We start from the raw sequence: 12,207 nt of genomic DNA, 5'->3' as shown, positions 1-12,207 counted from the left end.
TTTTACTGAAGGGCAACAGAGCATGAGCAATATACGTATCTCAGTTCAAGGGCAGGAGATGACTGCAGCGTCCCTGCCGTAGAACTGCAGCCAAAATGTGTATCCAAAAAAGGCATCTATCACCTCTGACTAAACCTGTCCTTTCCATTTACAGATCCCTCTAAAAATCCTCCATTAAGAACACATGTGAGATGAGTCTTCTGATGCTCTCTGGATTGGTATTAAAAAAGAACATCAAGACAATATATAAAGCAGAAGGGGTCCCCACTACAGCGACAGCGATTATATTTGAATTGCGAGTGCTACAATGTTGACATCTCTATGAACTGGAAAAGCAATGTAAATGATACTTTTTGACCTGGCTGACATGCCAGAATGTCAGCACAGGCTTTTAAATTGTTGTATATAGGTGGATATTTTTTAAGCAAAGCAGCATCAAATTTAAATTCTTTGTAGTGTTGAAACAATTCTCATTCTTACCACGCTGACAGATGCTACCTTAGAATACTTTTCGTATTACATGCCTGTAGTTCATTTTTCCCCTTCCATCATCAGTTTTAAGTATTTTGGAAATTCTCCAGTTCTTATTCAGACATTTTTCAATGAACCAGCAGAAACTAATGTGATACTTCTTTTAGCCTCTTTGTATGTTTCCTCACTTCTATTCCCCCTATCCTCGGATGGCAGCAGAATGTCGCTCTCCTGAACAGATGGGCCCGCAATCCTTTTCTCATCAAGCATGAAGAGGAAGGAGATTACAAGTTGTGGCTGCTGTTGAGCCTACCTCCTACTGATTACAGAGCCTTATAGGATAGTGTCTGAAGAAGCCCAGCTGGGTAGGGTGGTCATGGACTTGACAACGACAGAACTTTTCCAAACTGGAGGGAAATAAATTTGTTCTACTGTAAGACACACAAAAAAAACCCCCCAAACCTGCTGTGTGTGACTGCACGTGCCATGATGTACGTAAGGGCGTGTCCTGTCTTCTCCTGTTGGCAAAGTGGATGTTACCAGTTTCTCTGACAGCCTATCCTTACCCAGCTGTTAGGAGACCTTTGGCTGAGGGGTCCAACGCTTACCTTTTAAACAGGCTGCTAGAGCTACTGTTGTTCACCCACAGCAGCAGTGAGGATTCATTGTCCAAAAGACAGAGTATGAAAGAAGGAGTCCCCAAAGTGATTGTTCCCGTGAATAGAGTTGGTTGGAAAAAAGTAACAGCCTAGCAGCGGACAAGTCTTGGAGCTTCCACTTTTAATATGCAGCCTGGGGTAAGGGCTTTGGATCACAGATGTTCAGCTCTGGTCATACGATACCTACTTCCAGCAAGAATTACCCTTATTCTTGTGCATTTCACTGCATTAGGTGGAGTGATGCCAGCAGGTTGAGGGAGGCGATCCTTCCCCTCTACTCAGTACTGGTGAGGCCACACCTGGAGCACTGGGTCCAGTTCTGGGCTCCCCAGTACAAGGGAGACATGGACATACTGGACAGAGTCCTACAAAGGGCCACAAAGATGAAGAAGGGAGAGGAGCGTCTCTCCTGTGAGGAGAGGCTGAGAGCGCTGGGACCATACGGCCTGGAGAAGAGGAGGCTCAGAGGGGATCTCATCAATGTGTATAAATACTTGAAGGGAGGGTGTGAAGACCGAGCCCAGCTCTTTTCCGGCATACCTGTGACAGGACCAGAGGCAGTGGGCACAGACTGAAACATCAGGAAACACTTTCTTACTGTGGGGGGTGACAGAGACAGAGCACTGGCGCAGGTTGCCCAGGGAGGTTGTGGAGTCTCCATGCTTGGAGATATTAAAAAGCTGCCTAGAGGAGGTCCTGAGCAACTGCCTGTAGGTGGCCTTGCTTGAGCAAGGGATGTTGGACCAGATGACCTCCAGAGGTCCCTTCTAACTTCAACCACTCCTTGATTCCTCTTCTTACAGCTTTCCAGGGTTCACCAGCTTAAGCAAGGGCACTGCTGTTGCACTGGTGCTAACAGCCAGGTAATTTACAGTTATGGTATTATTTATGTAATTGCCATAAATTCCCCTCAGCTGCAGCTGTAGTAAACATTATCAATCTTTCCACTGGCCCTGCCTTTGAACAAAAGGATTTGGAAAAGACAGGTAACTGCATCTTTACAGATCTCTGCTTTTCTCTTAGTTCTTGCAACAGCTCCATTACGCTCTAACTCCTACTCCCGCACCCATGCTTGCTCATGGTGTGGAGATGGTGTAAGGGTAAGAAGCTCTTTACCTGTAGGACTCTTCAGAAAGCATTATTAGCCTTTTCTAGCCTGCTGTGATACCTTGTTGTTCATGTGAAAAGAAAAAAAAGTGATGCTTTGACCAATACTTACTGTCACACCATTACTGTAGTTACTTGATAAATATGCATGAATACACTAGCAAGCAGGGGTCAGCATATACACTGCTTCTCAAACAACTGGAGAAGTTTAATACTGCTTTGAAGAAAATTTTGTTATAGTACTATTAAAGGTGACTTATTGTTGGTTCTCATTTGTTCTGGAACTTGTGTACTGCTCCATAATAAGTACCTTCATAAGGATTTTAAAACTATTTACTGCTACGCTACCTGCCAGAAGATACCTAAAGGAGAAAAAATTTTACTCCTGTTTTTATTATGGTTAGGGGTATTCTAGAAGGAAACAGCATTGGTTAGGGATTAAACTACAAAGCCCATGCATAGTTACAGGCACTGGTGAAATGTTGTTTCATATATACTGGATCGTCGTTGTTCAAGATCCATTGAAGCTTCTGAGGTTGTGTTACCTGGAGATAGAGAATTACACTGGCTGTCACCCAGCGGCCGTTACTCCCACTATGCCCTTGCACTGAGCCACAGCTGCACTCAAGACCACTGGAAGTTTTAAGGCGTGAGCGTGCTCTGCTTTTTCAAACTTGTAGGAACAGTGATTGTGCTCAAGCATGTAGCACAGTTTTTGGTTGGTTTGGGTTTTTTTTTAAAAAGGATTACACAGCTGAAGCAAAAGCAACATACTATTAGAAAATTACTACCTGGATCACTGTGCTCAAAACAATTTATTAGTTCTGTCATATAAACAGTTCCAATACAGACAAATTCCCACAAGATAATTGCAAATGTTGGTTTTTTCTTTCTTAAGAAACAGTCAAATAAGATATATTATGTTTTTAGCAGGAACACCCTCTCCTTCTATCTTGCCTCCCCTCCCAACTCTCAAAGGCTACAGACCCAAGTTGTGCAAAAGAGCTGTGTGAAATGGGATATCCCATCTTCTACCTTCTGGCTGGGGCAGTTGTTTTATTCCATATTGTAAAATGTTTTAATCACCTTTATCCCTGTTCTCCCCTTCACAAATATCCAGCTACTGCTATCAGCATGCAAACAACAACTGACAGAAGCAGCTTCAAAGTTCAGTATGTATATGTTAAGGGTACTCTGCTTAGGACTATTTTCATTCAGACTACCAAAAGTGGATTTCATGGGAAATCCATTTACTTCAGTTGCGGGCAGTTGGCAAAAGCACTGCTGCTCTTTCAGCTGGCTTCATCCAGCACAATACCCTCTGGAATTAAGTGTGCTCCTTGTGGTCCCTACTCTGGCTAGGTAGAGAGAAGCTAAGTTTTAGGGTTTACTTGCCTATTTTCTGCTTCCCTTGTCTCCATTTTCAGAATACCTAGGTACAGGAGCTCTTCCAGTAATAGAGATCACAGGAAGAATGTACTATGAAAGGGAAGGTGATTAGGTAGGCCATAAGAGAAAATACCTTCATGTTTGTTTTCTGCAAGTGAAAAGGCCCAATGTTTTCTTGTCCAACTGCCAGTTGTCATATAAGGCAATACCAAAGTAACGAGTCTGAATGGAACAATTCCGTAAAAACAGTTCTGAGAATGCAGTGTGCCAATATGGCAATGACTGTATTTCCCTAATGCACAACTCTTACAGTTTCAAGTTGAGGTGTTGCTGCCTTCTAAAGAGCTTTTTTTTCCTCAGTACAAAAGTCCATGGTTCTTCACCCTCACCTTCCCTGAACAGTGAAGGATTTTAACTCCATATGCTAAGTTCCGCTTTTTAAAGACGTGGGCTTCTTGTCTGAACCTCCTGTTAAAAAAAAAACAACCCAACCATCTTCACATGACACAGGAAGCAGTGTTTACTGGTTTAATTCTTAAAAGTGTTTGCCCTATCTCACTTCTACAAGAAGAAAATACATGAAAAGCAGGTCTGTCTGTAAGACTGTCAAGGAAGGAAAGCATGCTGCAGAACTGCACTTAATAAAAGGAAGCATAAGACAGCCATTTCTAAGCCTACCCAGTTGGATTGCCACACCCACCAGTAACTCACTGGTACTTAATGGATTCATCAGCCATGTATGTTCACCACAGAGATTGCTAGGAACTGTTCAGCAGTACAAAGGCAGAAAGATAGAGAATAGTCAGGTATTGATCAATGTCCAGCATCTATTCCCTCAAAAACTTCCAAATTTGTAGCTTATATATAAATATGACACCTTATTAATTGCATCTTAAGAGCCGATCGGTTCTGTACAGATGTCTTAGGCATCCAGGCTGGCTCTGCGTTTTAGTACTCAGTACTAGAGCAGCAGACAGGTGAATTACAAACACAAGCTTCCCAAAGGTGGGTTCAGGTAAAGGCAAAACTTAACCTGGGGGACCTAATTCTGGTCATTTGTACAGCCATGATGTCAGATGCTGAGTTATGTAACTGGATATGCCCATATGAGGCCAGTACAGGAAGGTCAAGAACCAGGACTTAACTTCCTGCCCCCTGAAACCGGGATTTCAACCCTACTATTCCTTGTATGAATTGGCAAGAAGAGAAAAATGCAAGTCAGCTTTGCTGCAAGCCTAGTCCTGAGCGACAGAGGAAAAACCAGATTGCTTTCAGTGATGATATGGCAGTTAGCCTGATGAAGTTAATCTTTGCTTTAATTGGTTGCCCAACATACATATTTAAACATTCTGTACTAAATTAGCCAGCATGCACACAGCAATTGGACCAGTCAGTGACTTTCTCCTTTCACTATATACATACACAAACAGGAACACCACAAGATTGGACAAAGGAAAGCAAATTTGTTAACCGGATACAGCTAGCAAGTAACATTTTTTCCTCTAGAAATGTTTTTCCTGCAAATTCACAAGTGTGAAGACTTTCTTTCAAGGCTTGAAGAACTTTGCAGTCTTCCAGTCAAAAGGCTAACAATAGCCACTGTAGCTGAAATGAGATAAAATTCATTTAAAATCCATTCCAAACAACAGTGAAATTGAAAAGAAATTGCCTGCAATGTAGTATAGGGAAAAGGGACTTTGGAGACAATCCGAGCAGATGCATTGTCACAGAAAGGTGGCTTTGGACCCAATTCTGAACACCCTTAGGCTTAGTGTAAAAGAAACAGAAGAGGATCAGAATCGGATCCAACATTTCACATTCACTGACACATGGTATCAGAAACTCTGTATCTAAAGAATTAAAGTGTTTGCTTACTTTATTTGAAGAACTTTAGTTCTGTGTCAACACAGTCATAGAAAAGATCCACTACTTCAGCAGGATCCAGAACCTCTGTACGAGTAAGGATATCTTCCATTGCTTCTAAGCCTTGTTTTTCAAGGTCTAACATAATCCTCATCAGTTTCTGGCCTTTATCCTGAAGGCATGAAAGAACCAAACACAATTAACCAGCAAACAGGCTCATTAAAGCATTTTACTCTTGTTATGGAGATCTTTTCAAATATTTTTCAAAATGAGAAAGCCTTTTTAAGTACAAACTATATCTGTTAATAGGGATTTTTTTGATGGTCAAAGGCTAAAAGGAACAGTGCTGGATACTTTATGCATTAAAAATAACCAAGGAGCTGCTAAGTTTAAAGCAGAGAAGGAAGATGGAGTGAAAGATGGATAGAGGAAAATGGTATAGCATTTGTACACAGTGAGAAAGAGTACACATGTACCTCTATGAGAAAGAGGTAAAGCAACTTCTTAAGCCTGCAAACAGAACTATATGAGAAGACCAGAAACCCCAAGGATTGTACAGATCATGGTATATGCACGTTTATCCCTCAGATCATCACCTGCAAGATGATAATTAGATCTGAACTGCTGTGTAATGTACAGCATTATGACCCCAAATCCCATAGAAGGCTCTGCATGTCATTCTGACTTTTCTTCATGTTTCTGGGCAGGAAATTCTCTCCTGAAGAAGGTATCATTCTGTTTTATCCAGATGTTCTTTAAAGTCTCCTATTTTTAAATGAGGTTTGGGGTTTTTTTAATGGTGAAGTGCTGTTTGTTTTGAATTCCAGAAGGAGAAAAAAAAAAGGGAGGGGGGGGGGGGGAGCATTTAGAATGAGTGATGGCTCTGAGTTTTCCAGGATTTATGCCAGCCTTTGTGCAGAAAGAGCAGAGCACCTAAGCTAAGGTTTAGGCTCTCAGGCAGGCAGTTTTTATAGCATGAAGCCTGACCAAAAAGCTGCGTTTCCTTTTCTACCACAACTTTTGGTGTTACACTGGGGGACTTTAATAGGGAAGAATTAACAAGATGCTAACATACCTGTTCTAGGTCTTCCCTAAATCAGCATCTCACGTAATGCTATGGGAGCCAGCTGCACTTTGAGTCAGTGTTACCACAGAGGCCACAGATTTGAAACTAAACCCTTCCAAGGGATTAAAATACACATCTAGCCAAGACTGCACTTAAATAAAGTTTGTACTAGCAAAGGTTACTGTGGTTTCCTTAATCACTAATGCACAAGTCTGAATGCTGTTACGATCTTGGTTAGACTCTTACTTACCCAAATACACACAGAGGAAATTGCAGAAAAGCAAGTCCTCTGTGGAAGTTCAACATGACTATGTGGGTCTTCCACAAATTGCCCGAAATACCAATACCAGCATGACTGGCATGCCCTGGCAATGTCTCCCTCTGTTTTACTTCCTTATAACCAGTTACCCAGTTTACTGCTGTAGTTGTAATCACAAATGTCAAAGAACAGTTATTGAGCTACTTGCACTATGACAGCAAAAGTTGTATCTCAATCAGTTGGAACAGCTGTACAGAAAAATCCTGTTCCTGCCTTTATTTATTCCTGTAAGAGATTTTCAACACTTTAGGTTTTTACAGTGGAAGGTTTTCAGCTCTCAGGTACTTGTTGCATGGCATTAGCAAGTGTCCTTTCTTCTTCCATGGCGTTTTTCAGTTAATTCGTACAAATTAACAGAAATGCGTTGAATTGAGACTTGCAAAACCATCACATGCAAATTATTCCTTCAAGGGAAAGAAAAAAAACTCAAACTATGTAGTTCTTAATCCAGCATATAATTACAACATTCCTGCCATCATCCTATCATATAATTCTGATACCATGTTGTACTAGCATCCAGAGTTCAATGATCAATTAAAAAGATAGACAGACAATGGGGGATTGAACAAGCTAACCAGCTCGTCAGTTTGACTCTTCACTTTGTAAAAATAATGGAGCAGAGCAACACTCTAAGGATTAAAAAAAAACCCAAACTATGCAGAACAGTTTGTCCTTCAGAGGGCGTCATTATTCAAACTAAACTTGCAAGGATTCTAAGAATATTCAGAGAATGTTTGGTGGGGGTTTTTTGTGGTTTTTGTTTGTTTGGTTTGGTTTTGGGTTTGTTTGTTTGTTTGTTTTGTTGTTGTTGTTTGTTTGGGTTTTTTTAATTCTGATAGCATGGAGGAATGTTTAGCCAGAACATGCTGTATCCTTGTTTTTCAGTGAGTGACTCTGAAGTTATAGAGTTAGGAATCTACATTTACTTCTTGAATTCCAGGTCCCACAGCTCTTACCTGATCATTCTCAAGGAGAGATCGGGCCCATTCATGTGCCTTGTACAATTCATGCCTGCGATCAGGTTTCTCCTGGAATCGAGGTATCTTTTTAGCAGGATCATCATTGCCAAAAGAAGGAGACTGTACTTTTGGTACTAATTTTACATCATCAACAAAAATAAAGGGTTTAAATATGGACCTGAAAGAAATGAGAATTACTGCTTGCAGTAAATAAGAGAGATTGTTTTAGTATGTTATTCAAACGTTCACCAGGCTATTTTAAAATGAGAGATACAGAACAGCATAGGTAATTCATGTGCACTAGACACAGACTAGGTTAGAGAGTCGGTACTGGTCACAATTAAAATACATCTTTGTGCTTCAAAAGAATTGGGTTTGCCAATTACTGTAAAACTTTATTACCCCTTTTTACATACTGGCTTCTTTGGTCTCCTTCATGCCAGTTCTGCCACTTCTTTAGAAAAGTAGCACTGTATTTTCCTCTCCCAAGTTTTTTTAACAAATCTCAGCATTCGGCCTCACATCAGTTTTTCTCCTCTGTTCAGACTGCCATCTCTCCTCCTCCTCATCCTCCCAGATTTAATTTTCATTAAAATCAAAAATACACACTGGTATGGAGCAGGGAAGATTACATACCTTACTCAATATAAGAAGATTTGGAACATAACCAGCAGGACTTCAAAATTTTATCTCAAGGTGGGGAAAAAAAAAAAAAGACATAGCTACCAATATTGTGATGCTTCTCAAACAACTTCAAACTGTGTTTGGATCTAAACTCCACAGAGACAGACAGACAGACAAAACCCCAGCAATCCAGGATCTTAATTACCGAGAATCTGAGAGTAGGCATTGGCAAGTGCATGGAGAAACTGCCTTCCTTCCCTTTAGATACACAACAAAACATCACCCTGCGTTCTGCGGTAAAGAAGCTGCCAGAAGTGCAAGACTTCTGCAAAACGTGATTAATAATCACTGCCTGCATACAGTCAGCAGGTTCAATGCTGCTACCCTTTCCATCACTGTCATGAAGCTTGCTGACTAAGAGTTTATGTGACTCACTAGCTGCACTTAATGCTTTTTTAATGCATTAGAGTGTAAAATAAAGCAAGAAAGGCCACTAAAGGGTTTTTTACAGCTAGGCTCTCCACCTTTTAAAAGCAAAGAAATCCCACCAAAACATTTTAAAGCCTTGCTCCTTTTTATCTCAAAGGATTTGCATCAAGTCAAAGAAAAGTTTTGGTAAGCAAGTTCAAACTTCATACTTAACCCAGAAGGTTTGAGTTGCATAATGCAAGGCAGGTAGAAAGTCCCTTTGACATGGATGACTTCTGTAGCCCTCGGTAGAACCTAATGCTTACTTAGGTTCTACCTAAGAAACTAACGCTACTCTTCTTATAGGAAAGTCTGTCAGCTGTTCAAGGACACCATCTTCTTCTCTCCATAACCTCTTTACCTCAGTGCAAGTGGCAGATCTCCTGAATAACTGCAAGTGGTTTAGTTTAATTTCTGTGAATCCCAGGTGGATTCTGTTTAAAACATAAGATAATTTGTTAGTTCTTTCATGATTTGGCCCATGACTTCCCTTATCTCCTCTGCTGCTTTCAATTAGAGAATATGTTATTTAAACCAACAAGAAATTGTCCCTCCAATAAAAACACACATGCTTGGGATACCTGGGAATTGCTGATGTTTTGCTGGTAACATTTTGAAGTCGTACAAAGCTACCTACAGTATACGCCCCCTCTTTGCTAGTTAGACACTTCATTTGTTTCAGTTGTATACCCACCTGTTCAAGAGAAGCAACTAAAATGGTCTCAACCTCATCACCTTAAGAACCCACTGGAAAGCAACTATGCCTGAGTAGTAGTTGCTGGGTTCTCCCTAAACTGCATTTACTCTAGCAGCTCTGAATTTAGGCAAAGTTCCAGATCGAGCCTTTCAGCCCAATGGCGTCCATTTAGAATTGCAGCAAGATGCAATTCAGTAACACAGAAGTATCGGATTGCACACCAACAACTACTGATTGCATTTCTGCTTAGAACATGCCCTTGAAACATGTTCCAATTCAGGTAGCAGGGTTTGTTTAATATCTTTCAACACATTGTCTGCTATGCAGTGCTGCGGCTTACCTTGAAGGGTCTGGCGTGCCAGTGAAGTAATGAACACAGGGAAAACTAGGGTCCTGAGGCAGAACAGACACTATGCTAGCTGTAGTAAGGAAAGATTCAGAGTCCACACAGACACCACTATCCTTATCACGCAGGACATTAATCATAGCTTGTGCAGAAACGTCACCTATATGAAGGGGGTAAAAAAAAAAAATAAAAATCCTGAGTGTTCAGTGGCTTGGACCCCAGGTAAAGATTTTAGCCTGAATGGGCTTTGGCCTAATATGGCCAGTGACACTCGACATGGGCATGTCACAGATCCCAGTTAATAGTTTCTATTTAAACAATGTAAACCCAGAATGAACTTGCCCAGCTAGTAAAGGAGAACAGTAAGAAGCATTAATTAGGCTTACATTAAAACATTACATTAAATCTCCTAGGTAGGGAGGAATGTAATTTAAAAGGCATTCTTCAGGAAGAAGGCCATCATGTCTGTAATACTGCTTTAACAAACACTATGAACAGACTACTTCCATAAAATACCCATCTTCCTCTAAGAAGCTACTTCTACCCCAGCCCGGGCAGAATGGCATCTCCCACTTCTCATCTATTTCCAAAATTTTGAAACATCATCTCGCATTCACAAGGTGTTACAGCAGTGTACCTAGACACTGAGATTTTTCTCCAAACCACTATCTACACGAATCCCCTGTTCTCATTCCGTTGCCTGCCTGTATCTTATCACAGCTTTCTCCCCACGGCACCTCCATGTTTTCTTGCATTACCCCCTTGGCAGGTAGGGCTTCCTCCCCAGCAACTTCTCAAACCCTGTGCTGACTCACCCTTCCATGCACAGGTGCCTCAATACACCAGGAGACATGAAATGACCCAGCAGTCTGCAAGATGTGCAGCCATAGCCATCTCTCTGTAGGACCCCTGAGGCTTTTTAGTGCTATAACCCAGGTTTATTACGACCTTTCACCTATGGTCCTTCAGAATTACTGTATCTGCCTCTCAGATCCAAACCATGCTCCATGTAATTCCATGGCCTTAGCAGGAACTCTGCATAGCAATAAATATCTCACCCCTACAGTCTTCCTGACATTTGCCAACATCTGAAAATGCTAACAATCTAGTAAAGTCACATTTATAGTAAAGGGCTTTTTATAAAAAGGTAATTTGTACCATTTTTCACACATACAAGAGCAGATACATGTCAGCCATGCACAGCTGCAGCCTGGTCATTTCAGAGCGATTTTGGCCAGCTGCAGTGAACATAAATCATTAATAAATTTTGGTCTGGAGATAAACCCTTCCTTTGACTGAAGGCAATTGGCACATTGTCCGTTGTGGTAACTTTGTTCTGCTTGACACTGAAAGAGGGGCTTCAGTTTGCAACTGACTAGCACTGCTCTTCCTTAAACTATGATCTTAATTCCTTCCCCCAAAGCCTAAGTAAACCACAAAACCTCTCAAAATTACTTGACCTCAAACTTTCATACAGGAGGGTTGTTTTTTTTTAAATAGTATAATTTTACATATACAGTAGGGCCACTATAAATACACCAAAGCACAAATGTCGTTGCACATCATGCACAGGACAACAGCAAAGAAAGTTATAATTGCAATACTGTTTTAGAACCTCAAACTTGAGGGGGATGTTAAGGTCTTCATCTTAAATTGTGGCAAGTTTAGGGATGGTCTTAAGTTCTGGTCTTCCTTTCTACATGATTTACATGTACAGGTATTCTTCTCAGTCACACATAGCTCTGGATAGAATGCCAGAAACCGCAGGATTCTTCTCCAGAGGAATATGTATCCGTATTCCTCTCCAGAAAGGAGGCAGTAGTGACTAACAATCCCACTGCACACACAGGAAGATTGGTTCAGCACTTACCACCTTGCTTTTCTAGGCTCTCCCTGCCAGAACAGCAGGGTAAATGGTCAGCAGCAAGAGAGAGCACTTCAGAAAAATTGAAGTCTGAATCTCCATTCCACCAGCCTTGACTTCTCACGTAATTCCTTAGTTCAGGATGCTCAGCATCAATTTTTGTAGTTAATGAAAGCTGATTGCAAATGCATTTCACTCCCTCTGTAGAAAGAGCCACATATTAAAAAAGAGCATTAAAACAGTTTTTCTGGGGGAAGCTGGAAGGACAATGTAATTTCAATTAGGAAACAAATTAAACCACTGGTTAGGATGTACATTTGGCATGACTACCTAACTATACATACACAGAATTACCAGTCACTGCAGAGCAAAATT

The 12,207-nt window shown here is 41.0% G+C and overlaps 2 protein-coding genes across 4 annotated transcripts in view; one reads left to right on the top strand and one right to left on the bottom strand.

Annotated features, from left to right (window-relative positions):
- WIPF3 (WAS/WASL interacting protein family member 3) overlaps positions 1-2,509 on the top strand; it is a 37,915-nt gene extending 35,406 nt beyond the window's left edge. For both annotated transcript variants that reach the window (XM_064444335.1, XM_064444336.1), the window contains one exon: positions 155-2,509. In XM_064444335.1, the coding sequence (XP_064300405.1) occupies positions 155-195 (41 nt within the window). In that variant the 3' untranslated portion in view covers positions 196-2,509. The remainder of the gene's footprint in view (positions 1-154) is intronic.
- A 547-nt stretch (positions 2,510-3,056) lies between these two features.
- SCRN1 (secernin 1) overlaps positions 3,057-12,207 on the bottom strand; it is a 40,737-nt gene continuing 31,586 nt past the window's right edge. For both annotated transcript variants that reach the window (XM_064444338.1, XM_064444337.1), the window contains 5 exons: positions 11,839-12,033; positions 9,963-10,128; positions 7,831-8,011; positions 5,502-5,661; positions 3,057-5,231 (listed from right to left, as the gene is read on the bottom strand). In XM_064444338.1, coding sequence (XP_064300408.1) covers positions 5,503-5,661; positions 7,831-8,011; positions 9,963-10,128; positions 11,839-12,033 — 701 coding nt within the window. In that variant the 3' untranslated portion in view covers positions 3,057-5,231; position 5,502. The remainder of the gene's footprint in view (positions 5,232-5,501; positions 5,662-7,830; positions 8,012-9,962; positions 10,129-11,838; positions 12,034-12,207) is intronic.

This window comes from Phalacrocorax carbo, chromosome 2, assembly GCF_963921805.1.
Source record: "Phalacrocorax carbo chromosome 2, bPhaCar2.1, whole genome shotgun sequence".
NCBI lineage: Eukaryota > Metazoa > Chordata > Aves > Suliformes > Phalacrocoracidae > Phalacrocorax > Phalacrocorax carbo.
Note: the sequence above shows the minus strand (reverse complement) of the source record. Positions and strands in the feature narration are given on the sequence as shown.